The sequence below is a fragment of the Suncus etruscus genome, chromosome 8 (genome assembly GCF_024139225.1).
Source record: "Suncus etruscus isolate mSunEtr1 chromosome 8, mSunEtr1.pri.cur, whole genome shotgun sequence".
NCBI lineage: Eukaryota > Metazoa > Chordata > Mammalia > Eulipotyphla > Soricidae > Suncus > Suncus etruscus.
Genome location: NC_064855.1, coordinates 52,415,769 through 52,435,225, shown reverse-complemented (window position 1 = coordinate 52,435,225; position 19,457 = coordinate 52,415,769). Strand labels below are relative to the sequence as shown.

Below are 19,457 nucleotides of genomic sequence, written 5' to 3'. Positions count from 1 at the left end.
CCTTACATGCAGAAGGATCGTGGTTTGAATCCCGGCATCCCATATGGTCCCCCGAGCCTGCCAGGAGTGATTTCTGAGTGTAGAGTCAGAAGTAACCAATGAGTGCTACTGGGTGTGATCCCCCCAAATATATATATATAAATCAAGCTTGACTTTTATTAATTTATTTTCTGATAATTCTACTTGTATTCCTTTATGTTTTATTGGAGCAAGTACTAGTAAATAAACTTGTTATATGCCTGCTAAAGGGGCAGAATGGAGGGTAAAAGAGAATCCAAAAATAAAATGTATGTACAATAAAAGTGAAATAAAAGGAATAACTACTTCTCTAGGTGCCAGAGCGGTGCTCAAGAGTTAGGGTGTTTGCCTTGCACGTGCTAATCTAGGACATTCGGCAGATGGATCCCCTGGCATCTCATATGGTCCCCAAGTCAGGAACGATTTCTAAATGCAGAGCTAGGAATAACCCCTGAGCATCACCGGGTGTGGCCCAAAAAGCAAAAAAATAAACAAAAAAACAAAAAAAAACAAAAACAAAAAAACCCCAAACTAATTCTCTGATATAAACATGAGGACAAACTAAAAACTGCTCATTTATTTTCTCTTTCTCTTATTCTAGAGTGTGCATATAAAGTTTTTCTCATCTAAGATGAAAAAAGTGATTGCCAAATCTTGACTTATTGACTCAAACTATCTAGCTAATAATCATTGTACTTGAGTATACCTGATATTCTCTGGCATCCTACTTTACCTGCTATTCAAAGTTGCTGAAGTAGTCCAGAGCCACTAGTTTATATCTGTTCTGTTACTGAGGCACTGTTTAAATGAGAAGAGGTACAAAGAATAGCCTGTGTAAGCATGAACATTTGTTTATACAAGAGCATCTCACTCTGCTGTATGGATATTCTCTATGCAGATAGACTAAACTCCTTATCTGCCACCAGGAAGCTAATCATCACATTTGTGAGAAATGGTCAACAGAAATATAAGACAGATTTGTGAAAGGAAAAAAGAATTATGATGACTAATGAGAACCCCAATAAATAAAAATCAATTAGAAACGAGTTGTGAAATTTTTTGATCGTTATCCTTTTTAGTCCTCTTCAAAACCTCTGTTTCAGGCCTTAAGACTATTTTCATGGATGACTGAGATTTTACTTCCTCTGCTTACTACCAACCAGAGCTAACATTTTAAGTAGTTTTTAATGATCCTGGTAGTTTTTCAAATTTGGCTGAAGCAAAATTACTGCATATGATTGATTTTTGTCCTTGTAAAAAGACCTTTTAAGATAAACTGGTAGTTTTAAAATCATAATTGGCCCTTGTAGCTCTCTATGGACTTCAGAGTGGGAAAGTGAAGCAGAATGTGCTTCTGATCTTTACTAGAAGGGCTGACCTGTTTCATTTCTTTTGAAATGAACATTTATTCTGAAACTCCCTAATATGGATTCTCTAAATCTTTATCTCCTCTATCTCAGGAAGGGATAGGGGAAGCTTATGATTAGAAATGGGGAAGAAGGGACTGGAGAGATAGTATGGAGGTAAGGCATTTGCCTTGCATGCAGAAGGACGGTGGTTCGAATCCCGACATCTTATATGGTCCCCCGAGCCTGCCAGGAGCAATTTTTGAGCATAGAGCTAGGAATGACCCCGGAGCGCTGCTGGGTGTGATCCAAAAACAAACAAACAAAAAAGAAATGGGAAAGAAAGAAAGAAAGGAGGTACACAAAATATGATCTCAGCTGATAAAATAGCCTTTCCCAGATGCATGTGGTTGCAACCATATAGATGCTTGCACACATGCTGGGTTTTTGCTTTTGGTTTTGGTTTGATTTTGGGTCACACATGGCAGCGCTCAAGGGTTATTCTTGGCTCTACACTCAGAAATCGCTCCTGGGAGGCTCGGGGGACCATATGGGATGCCTGGACTCGAACCACCGACCTTCCGCACGCCAGGCAAACACCTTACCTCCATGCTATCTCTCCGGCCCTGAAACTATTTTTATTAGTACTTTTAATAAAACTCTCAAATATTGGTTGGAAGAATAAATATATTCCTCTAATAATATTTTGATGCTACATAAAAATTTAATGCCTATTTTTGAATTTGGAGCAATTTTTATATAATAACTTTAGATTATAATTTAAGGTTTTATTCAGATTGGATATTATTGAGTGCATTTTTCTCAATTAAAAATGTGTTTTCAATGAGCAGAATTCTCTCTAATATGCTTCATAGAACACAGAAGAGACGAAGGTTTATTTTGATGTAAAAACTCCAAAGTTTTATGAAGTCTTCCATTTGTGGTAATGTGGATAGTGATGGTGGTCATGGTTCTGACCATAGGCAGTGATGGTCATGATTGTAGTAATGAATGTGGGGCAGTATGGTAGTGATTATGGGATGATGGTGTTCTTAGTGGTAGACATAATTGTTGTGCTGAGGACATAATAATTTCTGATATCACCACTTTTTGGGATTGTCAATGCCAAAAAAATATTAGTTTCATGGGAAAACTAACTTGAATCATATTTTAAAAGAATCCCCTTTAATAACAATCTACATGCCAAGGCATGTAGATTAGAAATAAAAGTATAAAGCAATAAAATTTATACTTGAAAAAAAGAAATCTTCATAAATATTCCTGACAAAAGCTAACTTTTGTGGTTTTAGGAATATTATTTTTTGCTTGTTATTTCAAGTGCTAAGTCAGTGAGCAAGAACATAAAAGGTAAAATTATTTGTCTTTGCTTTTTATTCTTCAAATAGATCATAGTTCTTTGTGATATGATTTCTTGCAAAATTTTAAAATAGAGTTTTATGAAAGGATTCTTGTGAGGAATCAAACTAATGATGCATGTCAATTTTCTTTAAAGCTTGGAAAGTTAGTGTGTGTTTCCATGTACCTTAGGCTTTTTCTAAAATATCAAGTGTCGGGGGCTGGAGAGATAGCATGGAGATGGGGAGTTTGCTTTGCATGCAGAAGGACGGTGGTTCGAGTCCCGGCATTCTATGTGTTCCCTCGAGCTTGAGATCACTGCCAGGCTTCTAATCTAGCAATGATCAGGAGCCACCAGGCCTAATTACTCCATGGTGTTTTGAGCACTCCTAGGTGATACTGGGAATCAAACTCTGTGTCCCCAATTTATGCATTTTTGACAGAGAAAAATAAAAGAAACAGAAAAACAAGTCAGTGAAATAAAACAATAAAATCAGTCATTTTAGAATTCATGTGGTCCACTTGGTTCTTTCTGAGTCTGTGACAGGAAGTGATTCAGAAGGTGGGTTGCCTGTTTCTGTCATAGAGTACCATTCTCAAAACTTGCCTGGCTAGGATTCTTGACCTCTGACCAATCCTGGAGAACAAGTCCAAGGAATCAATGCCACACTTTTTTGGCTGTGCTCAGGGTTTACTCCTGGCTCTTTTATCTCTGGGATCACTCCTAGCAGTTCATGGGAGACCATATATGTTATCTGGGATCAAAATTAGATTTCTCACACACAGGCAAATGCTCTACTTTTACATTCCACAATTGTTGTTATTGTTTTCTAATTGACCCAAAAATCAAATTTTATTTGTGTTACAAAAGAAAACATTTTCTTCTCTTCCTTTATGATTTCTATAAGCATAGAAATTAGCATTTTATGCTAACTACTAACCAATTTCCAGTGACTTGATTTTCTGCTTTGGAAAATAAAGCTCTTAAAGTCATTGGCTTCAAAATATCTAAGGTCTAGTTTATAGGTCTTTATTTTCTTCTCCTTCATTCATATATTTTTGGATAATTTTTATAGCATTCTTTATTGATTAAGAACCAGGATTTAGGACCAGTGAGATAGCTGAGAACATGTTTTGCTGTAGAATTGGGTTTTACCATCATGACTTTAAGAACGTCAGGAATTCCTAGGTTAACAATTTTATGTTTTTATTTATTTAAGTTTATCCCCCAAGAAAAGTTGGAGGGGACTAGAGTTATAGTACAGTGGGTAGGGTATTTGCCTGGCAAATTGCAGACCCAAGTTCAATCCCCATCATCCCATATCATCCCTTGAGCAATGCCAGGAATGCAGAGTCTGAATGCAGAGCCAAGGAATAAGCCAGGAATTCTGCCAATTATGGCTAAAACCAAACCAAAATAAAACAAAACAAAGAATCTTGGAGATTACATTTTTATGAGAACACAACATATTCCTAATAGTTGACTCTAAAACTTTTTTTTGTAATTTTTTAGAAGTAGAAATATATGGAACTACATGATTATAACACAGAAAAATTCATGATGGTTGACTTAGAATGTATGGGGTATAATCATTAATGCTAAAAGTGGAGGAAGAAGCCAAGAATAAAATGCAGTTGGAAGAGAAACCTCAAAAATTAAGCTTTGGCAAAAAGAGGAGCTCAGATGTGCCAAGTTATAACTGCAAGCTAATTTAAATGTTCACATTATAAATTGTGTGAAAAAGAGATTGATTCTGGTGTCTTAGTTATACATAGGAGAATGGAATTTTTAAAGTTCTTTTCTTTAAAGATAAAAGATTTATTTTTTGGAAGTAGTGTCTAATTAAAATATTAACTTTTTAATTTGAAGAGTATACTTATCTGACATCAAGAAGAAAGAGAAATAAGATAGTATAGCCGGTAAGGTGCATGCCTTGAACATAGCCAGCTCCAGTTTGATCCCTGGCACCACATTTGGTCCCCTGAGTCTTGGCAGCAGTGATCTTTGAGCACAGAACAAGTATTAATATCTGAGCATTTCTAGATATGGCCCAAACCCTCACCCCTCAAAAATAAGAAAAGATGTATGTTTTAGTGAGAGACAGAGAAACAGAAAAGACTGAGGAGATAGCTGAATGAACAGAGAATATGCTTTGAATGTAAGAGGCCAGGATTCAGTCCCAGCTCCAGCTGGGTCCTCATGTATTGCTAGGAATGCCTCTACAGAACAGGGAGTATCTATCTACCTAAACCACTCATACCAGCACAAGGTGTGGTTCAAGAAGTAGAGAGACAATTAAAACAAAAAATATACCATAACCAATTTATAAGAAGGGAAAAGAGAAGAAAAGCATATCAAAAAGACAAAAAACACAAACAAAAAAACAGAAACAAAAAATCAAACAAAAATTGATATTTATGACCTCTAGACAGACGCCTCCCATTTTTTGTTTGTCTTTTGTTATATTGGTTTTTTTCCCTTTCTTTTCTTTTCTCTTCTCTTTTTTTTCTATTTTTTTAAACAGAACCACATAACTTGAATCATCTTGTTCTGCCTCATAATTGAGGGAAAAATATGACCAAACTGTCATAAGAACATTGAGTAAAAATTAAAAAATGATCAGACTTAAACACCAAATCCAAAGTCAACAACAACAGAATCAATACCCAATCTACAATAAGCTATACACAGAGGGGACCAGTTATACTAGCAGCTTTTTATATATAGATTTTATATATAAAAATAAATAGCAGCCCGGGGGGGGGTATAAAATGCATGCTGGGAACAGGGGTGGAGGGAGGACAACACTCGTGGTGAGAATGCCCCTGATTCAATGTCACTATGTACCTTAAATATTACTGTGAAAGATTTGTAATTCACTTTGGTCACAATAAAACTTATTTACTATATATATATAGTAAATATATATACACCAAATAAATTGTTACAGTATGTTGAATATTTTTGTATTTTTATTATTGTAACCTCAAAACATATCAGTAAGTTGTAGTAAAATATGTTTTGGCCTCTAATAAACCTAGACACCGGAAAAAGACACCCTGACTTGTGGCTTGCCACTAGTAGGGCAAAGCTGCTGATGTCTCCCTTTTCTCAGTAGAGGGAGCTCTTGTAAAGAAAATATTTTTAACAGCTCTGCCAGTATCTAGCCCAATTCCATGATGTCCGCGTCACCATGGAGATCTTGTTGCATGTGAGGAGGAATGGATTCCTCAGTCCTGCTTTGGAAATGTGTAAATAGCAGATCTTTTATTGCCTTTGTTTGAATCTCTGCCCTTGCAGAGTAACTCAAGCCAGAAGCTCAAAGGAGAGGAAGTCCGTATTTGTCTGCTGTGTTTCCGTTTTTTTTCCTTCCTCTAATCACTTAGTCTCCTTGGAGAAGTGTACCTAATAGCAGTTTTTTTTACTCATTTTTTCCTTTATTTAAACATCTTGATTACATAAATGATTGTGATTAGGTTTCAGTCATGTGAAGAACACCCCCTTCACCAGTGCAACATTCCCACCACCAATGTCCCAAATCTCCCTCCATCCCTACCCCACCCCCACCTGTACTCCAGACAGGCTTTCCAGTTCCTAATAGCAGTTTAAAAGAAAGACTAATTTAGATTTTACATAGAGTTTGCAAGATGATGGTATTTTCTTTGAATCAAAGAAATAATTCAGACTGTTTTTAGTATTTTGTATTAGATACTTATACAATAAACTACTAATGTAAGTTATATATGATTTCAATATAAGGGTTATACCGGCTAGAATTTATAGCATAAGGGTAAAAGCACACATTTCAGTGCACTTGTACAGATTTGTTTTGTTTTCCTTCAGCTTGGTAGGAAAAGGCCTTTATTTGTAATCCAGTAACTTGAATTCAAAATAGTGCAAATTTTCTTTTTTACCTGGTACATTTTTTTAATTGAAAAAATGGTAATAACCTTTAGCTATTATCAAATATCCAGGTCCTTGCCAAAGAGAATTATTAAATAAAATATGTTATAGATTAAATGTATTAATGTATATAGAAATATTCTTGCAGTTATGTCAGAACATAAGAGTTTTTTTTCATCTCCCCTTTAAGTTTTATTATATAACTGCTATTGCAAAATATGTTAGAAACAGTACAGAAATTGATAACCAAGAGATCTGGGTACAAATTTATGCAATGATAGAAAATCTCAGCTCCGAACTTAGGTGTGCTGGCTTCTAATCAGAGATTCATTTCCCTATTACACCTGACAGTTATAATCACTTATGTTTTTGAGATGTAGTGGATGTGGTGTTACTGTGAGAATCATGGAGATAAACCCAGGTATAATCAATTAAATGCTAGACCTTCCTATAATGAAAATGATTAATTGATAGAGTATTAATAATCATGTGACATAAACTGATGACCTATTTATGAATTGCCTAGACTATGAATATGGCTTATTTCCCAGTGCAGGAAAAACGATGAATTCTGGTTCATGTAAAGCTAAAAGTTGGTGACAGTGATTCTTAGAGCTAGACCAATAGTGAGAGCATCTGATTCTCAAAGTATCATTTCAATAGAAGACAGTTGGGAATCAGAGGCATCATCTGATCCCATTTTATATTACCAACTTCTTCTAGCTTTGTTTGCACCAATACTTTAATGCCAGTTCAAAGTAGTCCCTTCACCAAAATAATTACTTTGTAGAAGTCCTGTTCCTTTATGCTTTGTTGTACCCAACTCTACATAGGAAAAAGATCAATTGGCTCAAAATTACTTACATGCTTTTGTTTACTTTTTGTTTATAGTAGGAAGATATGAAATTTAAATTTCTTTGGAAGTAAGAGTGTTTGGGGGCTAAGAAATAAGTAAAATGTGTTGTTTTCTTTTTGTTTGTGTTGTTTTTTGTTTTGGGGTCACACCCGCCAGCGCTCAGGGGTTACTCCTGGCTCTACTCTCAGAAATTGCTCCTGGCAGGCTCGGGGGACCATATGGGATGTCGGGATTTGAACCACTGTTCTTCTGCATGCAAGGCAAATGCCCTACCTCCATGCTATCTTCTGGCCCCTATTGTTTTCTTTTTGTTGTTTTCTTCACTCAAGATCTTAACCCATTAAAATAATGGATAAACTGAGGCATAAATGAGCAAATAAGAGGAAGCACTGAGAGAATTTAGAATTTGACTTTGATAACTCTTGGAACACTGAACCAGAATAGATGCCTGTATAATGCAAAAGAACCAGACATGGGGGATAGAGCTAAATAGCAGAGGGGGTAGGGCATTTTGCCTTGCACATGGCCAATCCCAGTTCAGTCCTCAGCATCCTGGGTCCCCTGAGCTTCCAGGAGTAATTCCTGAGTAAAGAGCCAAAAGTTACTCCTAAATGCCACCAGGTATGGCCCCAAAATGAAAAACAAACAAACAGAACCAGACATACTGCACAGGACAAGCTCCTGCCTTGACCAATCAAGGCTCTTTGGAAACCCTTTGATTGCAAGACAACTGACTGAGGAAATACAGCTTGTCCAGTTCAGTTGTAAGGGCAGAACAAGAGTGGCAGTTCAGCTCCTAGGTCAACATCTGTGACACAATCCACGAGATTAACACATTGGTTCCTCTCTGTGGACTATGGATTCCAAGCAGTGTGTTAGAATTCTTTGGAGCACAGCCCTATACATGGGCCTGCAGGAAGAGCGAGCATAGATAATGGAAGTGCATAGTCCTCTAAATCCATCTTTATTGTTCTCTGTATTTAAACCTTCTTTGCTACCAACTTTTTGTTTTAGAACCGCATAAAGCTATTGATCAGAGTTTACTCCTGGCTCTATACACAGGGATTACTCCTGGCAGGGTTGAGGGACCTTATAGGATGACAGGATCAAACCTGTATTATCAAGCACCTGACTTGCTTTGTGATCCATTTAGTCTCTGATATCAACATTTTTTCAAGGTTTTGAACAAGGTGTCATTTTATTCATTCCAATTTAATCTGCTGACCAGACTAGCCTTCTCTGGTAGGAGATTGTAAACAGAGAAACAGCTGAGTGATGTCAAAACTAGAAAAAATAATGCAGAAAGCTCTGCAGGCCCTGGTAGTTCATTGATTTCAGTCAGTGAGGACTGAGAGGTAAATGAATATGCGTGGCTTGCCTCAGAAGTTCCTTTTCCCTTTCTTTTTGTGCTGGGTGATGACAGTTACTTTTCCTTAACAATCAGAGCAGTCCTTTCATGTTCTTGGAATCCTGGAGCTGGAAAGACTATCAAAAGTTCATCTTGTTTCATGTCCCACTTGCCAACAGAATTATACTTAAACTGTCCAAGCTGGATTGTTATTTGTTCTGGTCTCTGAGTCTCAGAGATGGAGAATGGTAGTGGATGCTCAATGGAAGGAAGAGCCTGGGGAGATAATACCAGGGCTGGAACACACATGTAACATTCACAGGGCCCCCAGATTTGATCCTTACCACTACATCACTTCCCTAGTATTGCCTGGTCTGTCCTCAGTGTCCCTCAACATGCCCCAGGAGCCCTTATCCCTGCCAGAAGAAACAAACAAAAAATCAGAAAGGCAGCAAAAATAAATATAAGGAGATAGGCTGGCTTACAACCCATTCCTGACATGTTATAGATGACATTTCTTTTTCCACTGAGAAGTAGTACAATATTCAGCACACATAGCTGAATGTGATCTGGTTAGTGATCTAGTAGTCTAAAATGCAAATAAGAGATTGTGTGACATAAAAAAGCAAATGTCCCTTAAGGAAACATTTTTCATCTATTAGAGATTTGTCAGCATCAGCTTTAGCACAGAACAGGCATAGAGTGGATTTATTGAAGCTGTTCAAATAAATCTACAAAATAACAAATAAATATTTATCAGCCAGAGAAGTCAGACTGCCTAGAGGAGAGAGGAAACCATTCTTTTTTTGGGGTGCCCTCAGAGTTCTTTTCACAGCTAGTCATCAGCTGCAGTGCCAAAAGAATCATGGTTAACAGTGGTCCATGCGTTACTGAGTGAGAAAAGCATTTCAGGAGTAGTTGCCTTTGAGAATAACTGAAATTTTCTCTCTCCCTGTTGGATATGGAGGGTACTAAGAAGATTAGAAATAAAGGAACTAAGGGCCAGAGCGATAGCATAGTGGCAGGACATTTGCCTTGCAAGCGGCTGACCCAGGACAGACCCAGCCGGGTTCAGTCTCCAGCATCCCATATGGTTCCCAAGTCTGCCAGGAGCTATTTCTAAGTGCCGAGTTAGGAGTAACCCCTGAGAACCACCTCGTGTAGCCCCAAAACAAAACAAAACAAAAAATAGAAGTAAAGGAACTAGCATATGAAGAATAACCCAGTATTACTTATGCCAATTTGGACATAGAACTTATTTTAATTTTTTTTGCAAAAAAAAATTAACCATTCACACTTTAGGGAATTTTATATATATAATATTATATATTTTATTTTATTTTGGTTTTGGGGCCACACCTGGTGATGCTCGGGGGTTACTCCTGGCTATGTGCTCAGAATCGCTCCTGGCTTGGGGGACCTTACGGAACGCTGGGGGATTGAATCGCAGTAGGCCCTAGGTCAGCCACATGCAAGGCAAATGCCCTACTGCTGCACCACCACTCTGGTCCCGGGAATTTAGGGTTTGTATTCATTTGTCTGCCTGAAAAAGAGTCAATCTTATTTGCTTGTATATGTATGTTACCTGACATATAAGGGCTGAGTTAAAGGAATGTAAGTGTGAAAGTGGTCTGCACAGGTTTGGATCACAGATGCTTATGCTATTCTCAAAAGCTGGAGTAGAATGTGATGCCATGAGGAGACATATGGGCAGCTTTCGAATTGGAAAGAGTCGAGTGAAATCAATAAAGGGGCCTGGAGACATAGCATGGAGGTAGGGCGTTTGCCTTGCATGTAAAAGGACAGTGCCCAGCATCCCATATGGTCTCTTGAGTCTGCCAGGAGCGATTTCTCAGTGTAGAGCCAGAAGTAACCTCTGATCACTGCTGGGTGTGACCCAAAAGCAAAAAATAAAGGATATAAATTTAGAAACTGGTTTTAGCTCAAGTAAAAGAGCCTTTGATCCTACTCTTGAAGACTTTTTAGTCCATCATTCTGGATGGTTACAATATTCCTTTTAAATTTGTTTTCCAGCTCTCAAAGAGATTTTAACAATGGCTAAATGTTCATACATAATCAAACTGATATATAATTTCATGCTTAAATAAAATCATGCTAAATAATTATTTGGAAGTAAGAGATGATTTGGGATGACTGAAGAGAGCACATCCAAATGGACTCGAAAGAGTTCTGTGTTCCCAATCTCACTACTGTACGTCTCAGAGCACAAAGGATGTGTCATAAGAGGGCTACCCAGGATGAAATGACAAAGGAAGTTAATAGCAAACACAGGTCAAAGGAATCTAATACTCTTAGGAAGATTGGCTTCTGGTCTCTGGACGGCCAAGGGAAAACACTATTAGAAAAAAAGATGTGCTTCACTTAGTTCTGAATGCTTTTATGGACTTTAATGCCTTCATGGACTGCTCTGATTTGCCTTAAGAGGTGAAAGAAGATACAGAAATTTAGAAATCAGCAGTATTCTTGCTGCCTCTGCAGCATGATACACATTGTGAATTGTGCTATCTTGCCACAGAAGCCAAGACTGTACCTCAAAATAAAATGATTCATTTGAACCACATTTGCTTAATGAAGACAATTGCCTCTCAATTGAGAAGTTGAAAGTTTTTTTTTCAAAACTTTTCTTCACTTGACTTTAAGAGATCAGGCAGTATGGAACTATTAAACTTGCTCTAGCCTGAGTAATGTCCATATGTCTCTACAGTGAAACTTCAAAAATAAGTTGCTTTTGCTGTTAATCCCTTTGTGAGCTCTTCCATTTTCCCTGCAGCTGGAGGTAGAGTGAATCTAAATGAGATTATAATACGCACAGTCACACGAATGCATATTTTCTTCAGTAGTGACTCAAAACAGTGCTCACATGTGCATACCATGGTATCAATTAGGAGGAGACATATTTGTTGCTAAAAATCACATTTTATTAGCTGTCAAGGAATATTACATTGAGAAGAAGAAAGGGGTGTTCCTTTTACACATATTGCTGTGTCTGCTCTATTATGAAAATAAAGTGCTCTTACCTCATAGTCTATTAATATACCAAGTAATATATGGTACAGTTACTGATTCTATTTTCCTTATCCAGTCTTCCTGCACTACTGCAATGTAACATGTTTCTTACTAGTAACAGATGCTTGGAACCTTCTTTTGAAATTCCTCTGGAGAAACTGCCCTGTTGATTCCATTAGACAGGAAGTGGCTTTATGCAGATGTCTACTTGCAGGGTTGCATTGTTGTAATTGCTGTTCTGCTGACCCCTTGCTGAGTGTTATGCTTTTCTCTTGTAGGTGATGTGCCTTCAGGACTTTTTTGGTGACGATGACATTTTTATTGCATGTGGACCGGAGAAGTTCCGTTACCAGGATGATTTCTTGCTAGATGAAAGTGGTAAGGAAAAAAAAAGTTCAAAACCAGGGAAATTTGAGGCAGCTTTCCAAAATGAACTGCACCAGGCCAAGATTATGTCAACTCCAAATCAGTTTCAGATCCCCAACTAGCATGTCTTTTCCATATCTCAAATTTCTTTGATATTTTTTTATATAGGAAACAGATGAAATGATAATTGGAAAGGTTAAATCATTTAGAAGGGAAAATTACCAATGGCTAATTTATAACTATTTCATAACTAAATTGGTCTTCTATAGAAAGCCAGGGATTTCTATATTTCTAGTTATATTATTTTCTCAAAATTGATAGTTGAAAGATTCGTAATCATAAAATGACTGTGTATGCTTCTAGGCTTAGTGTTCCCCTAGCCTCCTTTTGTTTCCTTACCAAAATATGGCCTACTATCCTTCTCCCTTTAAATATCATTTAAATATGATAATATATCAGTGTGAATATCATTAGCATCAGTGAGGAATTGTAAAAAAATTTTTTTTAATTAAGCATTTCATCTGATTATTTTCAGTTGATAAGAAAGGGATCATTGATAAAGTGGGAAAGAGGTGTCTTAGAAAATGAATACCCAAGTTATGACATTAAGAATGATTTTTCTGATACACTATATCAGCTCAATATTATCTGTAAGTAGCATAGGAATGATTGTTGCTGAGTAGGAGAGCTTTATTTGATATTTTAATTTAATTAGATATAACATGTATTTTTGACAAGTTAAATTTAAATAATTGAAAAACATTTTGAAATGATATATTTTTGCTTAATAAATGAAAAATTTAGAGAGGTTTTTGCAAAATAAATATGCAGGTATACTTAACTCATTTGAATAATTGATACGATGTAGTGTTCCACTTTACAGTAGATCATGTTCTCATAGGATATCATAATATATGCAGATATAACCATCAGCTGCATGCATTCAAATATGCTGAATTATTTCCTCTTATAAAAATTGCAATATTGAGTGCTAAGAGGACATTAAAGGTCTCCTTTAAAAACTTTTTTAAAAACTTTAAATAAATGTCCAATAATAATGATAGAAATATAATGTGATGATGATAGAAAGACAGATGGATTATATATATATATAGAGAGAGAGAGAAAGAAATAGAAAGAGACAGAAAGAAAGATAATATGATAGAAGTATTCTTTGAAGAGATTTAAGTTGCTTTTTTTAAACTGGAAAAGTGGTTTGAAATCTTCTTCTGAATCCATTTCATCTTTATCTTTGATAGTCAGTGCCCTTTGAGGGCAAAGTTTTCTGCAAATCCATCACACATACAGTGTTCCTCAGGGAAGGCCTCTCCCCGTCCCTCTCCTTGGTCAGAAGACCCCTCTCTGTCACTGCACAAACAAATGAATGTTAAGAGCCAGGCAGGAGAGCTGACAGCACAGTTTTGAGAAAAATTAACTACCTTGACTTTCAATTTCAAGAAAATAGCTCTTTCTGATAGCATGGTCCAAGAGCGCAGATGCATTCTAAAATGAAAGTTTCATTTGTGGTTTTGATACAGAAAACAGCCTGTCAAACTCAAAGTGGAAAACAGCTCTGTTTCCAATCAGCAGAGCTGACCTGGGCATCCCAGGCAAGTCATCAGATCCAGGTAGATGTAGCCTCTCCCCCAACCTCGTGTTCTCCACCTGGTGCAGCAGCTTAGTCCTGTCCTCAGCAATAGTGGCAGGCTTCCTGAAGAGAACAACAAAAAGCTCTCTCTCTCACTCAGATTATTTGAGGTAAAGCTTTGCATCCTTTCCCCATAATGAATATATACCCTAATAATTTTCTGCACGTGAAATACTTTTGCTGAGTTACAGTGTCCTCCTCCATTCTCAAAGAAGAACGTGGATGGGGAAGTGAAGTGGGGGAAGAAAATCTAATTTGAGATTTTTACTTCCTTGGATGAACTTACCCTGAAACTAAATTCACATGCTGACAATCCACAATTTCACTCTGGCTTGTACAGCATGTTCTAGTGCTAATGTAGTTGAAATTCGAATCTTTTTTTAAGTGCTCTGAGTATGATTTAGCCCCGTTTATCTGTACTTGCTAAATTGTATTTGCACACTGAGGCTTCATTTGGCCTCTTGCAGCATAGATTTTTAAAAAGAGAGCCAGCAGGGTGTACAGTCATCTTTAGAATTAATATTCCTACAAGGTTGTGCTTGATTTCATAGCACTAAAAAGTGCTCTTTAACCGCAAGGCAGCACTTTTATTGTATCTTTCAAAATTAAGCCAGCTCCCAGTGTGTTTGGGATTCGTAATAATATAATACATCCCCCTAATTACTGCTGGGAAAGCTCTTGGAGATGGCACTTGTGGTCTTGCCAGCAAGGAGTTTTGCCATTACAAACATTCAGTTTCCAGGGCTCCATTGATGCCAGATCAGTTTTAGAAACTCAATCTTCTTCCTCCCCTAATACTTCATACTGAAAGGGAGAATAAAGAGAATGCTTCCTTTTTTCCAGCTCAAAATATAACCATTTTAGCAATATCGTCATCAATCAGTGGAATTTTAGCACCTTGGAAATGGTGGCTAGAAATTATATATAGACACTGTCAGACCAAAGGATCCTTCCCTTCATGGCTGTCTAATTTAGAACGATGAAACACAGTTAAGGAAAATGCCAAATTGGAGGCAGGAAACTCGATCATAGTTTTGCTTCTGTCTGTGTTAATGATACACCAACAAATTTTAAATTTGTTTGCCCTTAAAACATGATCAAATTCTGTTAAAAAAAAAACGCTTCTCCTCATTAAAAAGAATAGCGAACTTCTTGGCCATATCACAAAATGTCACCTTTGTGAGCCCCAGCCTCAGAGTGAAATGCCCCCCTGTGAGGCCACTGTCTTCAACCACTCACCTTTGCCTATTTTCACTCTCTCCAGGCCTGCTCCCTGCTCAGAAATCTTGATTATATTCATTTTTTCTTTCTACCAACTATAGAGTTTTCTTGATTATAAATTTAATAGGCATCATTTTACATAACACAATTTTTGTTTAGATGCTATATTCATTTTTTAGGGCTGCCATCACAATATCATAAGCCAGGTAGCAAAAACAATAGAAATTTATTCCCTCACAATTCCAGAAGCCAAAAGTAAAAAAATTATAGTGAATGCAGTGTTGTGCTCTTCTAAAGTCTGAAGAACAATCTTTTCATGCCTTTTCCTGGTTTCTAGCCTTTATCAGTCACCCTGAACATGCTTTAGTCTTTAAACACTGTTGCCATCTTCACACATCAATCATCTCTGTCTAAAATTTTAAGATTTGAACATGAATTATGGGATTAATGCCCACTAACATCCTGTATGCCCTCATCTTAGTATCACTAAATTTGCAGATTCACGAATTGTCAACAAAGGCACTTTCAAAGGTACCAGGCTTTGGTCTTGTGCATGTTTTTCTTTTTTAAGTATCTTTATTTAAACACCTTGATTACAAATACGATTGTAGTTGGGTTTCAGTCACGTAAAGAACACCCCCCTTCACCAGTGCAGCATTCCCTTCACCAATATCCCAAATCTTCCCTCCTCCCCACCCCACCCCCACCTGCACTCGAGACAGGCTTTCAACTTCCCTCATTCATTTTTTGAAGGTCACAATTCAATCCACAACAGATGTTGTTTGGAGCTATCCATATTTTATCTCAATTTGGGTAGCAAATAAGCTTATTTTGTTGTTGTTGTTGTTATTGTTATTGTTATTGTTTTGTTTTGGGTCATGCCCAGAAGTGCTCAGGGCTGACTCCTGGATCTATACTCAGGAATTACTCCTAGTGGACATGGGGAACCATATGGGATGCATATGGTAATTTACCCCAGGTTGGCTATGTGCAAGGCAAGCACTCTACCCACTGTACTATCACTCCTACCCCCACAATTAAGATGATTTTTATTGTTTGTTTTTTTAAAACCAATCTTCAGACTTGCAGAGTTAGAGTTTCATGTTCACTATGCAAAGAACTTGACAAGGCTAAACTTTTTATTTATAGTCACTCACTTTATAGATTAGGAGAATGCTGTGGGATATTCTGAGCATTTCACAGCATTGGAAGTCCTTTATAAAAGGAACTGAGTAATAGGTTGATGTAAGATATGATGGTGCAGATCTTCATTAGGATGAGTGATAAGGTCCCTGGAGATAACTACTTTTGGCTCTTGAGAATCAAACCAATAGCTCTGCTTTGGATTCTGTACAGTTTAGCATGGTTGCCATGTCAGCTTGGGAATCCATGGTTTAGGAATGTTAATGTTAGTCAAATGAAGTCCACTAAAACAGAAGCCAATATAGTAAGTAACCAAATAGGATCCACAAGGATTTTAACAGCATGAATTGACTCTAATAGGGTAAAATTGAAATGAGAAAAAGCAAAAAAGTAATTTTGGTTGTTTAAAAAAAACAACTAGGGATTTTTTATTTTTTTTACTAAAAATAAGAAGCCAGGTATTCTAGCTTGGTTGGGAACAATGTTATTATTATTTTTTGTTTGTTTGTAATGGGCTATACCCAACTGCATTCAGGGGTTACTCCTGGCTCTGTGCTCAGAAATGGCTCCTAGATAGGGGAAACATATGGGACAATGGGGATCAAACCTGGACCCATCCTCAGTCATCCATGTGCAAGGGAAACAATCAGTCCGACCCTGGAGCCATGTCATTTTAATAATAGTACATGTGAAAAATGACTTGAGTGGACTGCAAACCTTTGGTGAGCTGAAGTGCAATGTAGCTCATTTGCAATATGTGCATCAGATATTATACAAGCTTTAAGTCTCTAATAAAAGATGACAGATTCTGACTGAAACAAGAAACTTAAATGCTATTCAGAATTCATATATTATATATAGTATTATTATATGAGAAATTCAGATAACTGAGCACTAAAAATATGTGTTTGTTAAATTGCAGCATTTATACTTTGGAAGCTCTGAAAGTTTAAAATCTTACTCATGTGAGGTTAGCAACATTAGCATGAATACCTAAAATTAATTAATACAAAACATTTGAAAAAGAATTAAATCAATGATTGAATCATCAAGAATATTAATAAAGGGGCCGGAAGGTGGCGCTAGAGGTAAGGTGCCTGTCTTGCCGGCACTAGCCTTGGATGGACCGCGGTTCGATCCCCTGGTGTCCCATATGGTCCCCCAAGCCAGGAGCAACTTCTGAGCGCATAGCCAGGAGTAACCCCTGAGCATTACCGGGTGTAACGGCTCCCTCCCAAAAAAGAATATGAATAAAAATAAAGTTGCACAAAACAGAAATTCTGAGTGTATTTGCACACATATGTATGTTGACTGTGTGCAGACATGCACCTACACACACATGAATCTTATTCCAAGTTTCCTGCCCATTCAATTCCTTCCTTCATTAGACAGACCCATCTACTGTACAATATTTTTTCTGTTACATATTTCAAAAGAAGGGACATTTCTTTAGCTTATCTTTTGACCCTTGTCAAAGTCAAGAAGTCACAGAAACCTTATCAGACACTATTCATTACAACATCCTGATGGCTTTTGCAAACTTGGGATGATAAGAAAAAAAGGGTTAGAACTTAAAGAAATAGTATTGAAAAAGTATGAGAAGACAGAGGTCGAGCCTAAATTCTCCCTTTTACTTACTGTGTGGTCTCTCTTACTTCAAACCTGCTTCCTATTCTGTAAAACACCTTTTTTTCCTGGGTTGTAATGGATCTCAAATGAGATAATAAATGTCAAAGCACGTTTAAAACTGTGTTCCTTATTATTCAGTTAATGATGTTAGTGAATGACACCTGAGCTGAAATATACCTCCTAGTGGATTGCAGCTGTACTCAGCCATGTAGCTCCATTTGCAGGGCTTAATTGGAGGCAGATGTCACCAAGAGTTAGCTTGTGGTTCTCTTAAGAACCAAAAAGTGATTATCTTTTGCCTTTTCCCACTTTGAACTTTTATTCTTGAGATGGAGGTAAAAGGAATTAAGGAAACTTGAAGAAATCCACCTTTCTTTGGAAGGAATTTCTAAAAGATGAAAATAAACCACATTTAGAACTAGTTTGCTTTTTAAAGTTGTCATTTTGAGGAGAGCCAGGCCTTGAGTCTACACTGATCTCAGTCAAGAGGATTTCTGATGGCCTTGCTGCTTGGTCCTGGACCCAGGAATGGTGGCAACACATAAGATTATCTACACCTAGAAGAAGCTGAGTCTCCATAAAAACTTGGACTCTGTTTAAGAAGAAAGCTCAAAGGATAGAAGTGCATACATGCTTTGCATGTCTGAGACAGGTCCTGGTTTGATCCCTAGCACCAGAAATGACTCTATGCATTGTGTCAGGAGTAATCCTTGAGCATATGGTGGGTTATAAAAAAGCAAATAAACAAAAACACAAAACATTTCCTCATAAAATGTTTTTTAGTAAATTTTAGCAAAATCCTGTTGTGTATCCATTCATGTATTCAATAGAGCAAGCTAACACCGTTCCAAGCAGCATGCTTAACACAAATAGTTGTTGAGATATAAATATGACCCATGTACCATTTTTAATATAACTTATATCTAAATATATGAAAGACCTTAGTATTGAATTTTGACTCAAAATACTAAATATTGCTTAATGTTCTTGGTTATTTTATAGTTTTGGAAAATATTGTGGTAAAATAACTAAAAGGTTACAATTGACTGATAATTCTTTATATATTAGATATTAATTGGATTACATAGTCACCTTTAAATGAATCTTTGGGCAGATTTCTTTGATGCATGGTACTTGAGACTGAAATATTTTGTACAGATGTTAATTCTAGGAAAGTGCAGTTCTTATTTCAAAGAAACATAGTTTTATTGTTGATAATTTCCCTGTTTCTATTACATGTCATTGCTGAAAATCTGCTGTGGAATTCTTGATTGGTAGAATGCAGCCTGGCATTTTAAACATAGAGTGTGGAGTATTTATTTAGTACTAATAGAGCACATTGGCTAGTGTGCAAAATCCCACTGCTGAAATAACTAGAGGTTCTGAAGTCTTCATTCACCACAGCTTCATTTTAGCTCATGAATGACATGGACTTCCAGACACAATGATAGTTTTAATTTTAATCTGCCAAAATATGGAGGTATACAAAGTTTTATACTTCGGAGACAGAATTTAACTCCAGCACAAGCTTAGTTCCTGTGCTAAAAATAAATGGCTTTCTACTTAGAAAATCAAGACATTGTATAACACATGCA

The 19,457-nt window shown here is 36.9% G+C and overlaps 1 protein-coding gene across 1 annotated transcript in view; it reads left to right on the top strand.

The window, feature by feature from the left end:
- Positions 1-19,457, top strand: part of DCLK1 (doublecortin like kinase 1) — a 404,307-nt gene that overhangs the window by 193,663 nt on the left and 191,187 nt on the right. Inside the window, 1 exon segment of the mRNA XM_049778893.1 lies at positions 12,134-12,233. Within this exon segment, the coding sequence (XP_049634850.1) occupies positions 12,134-12,233 (100 nt within the window).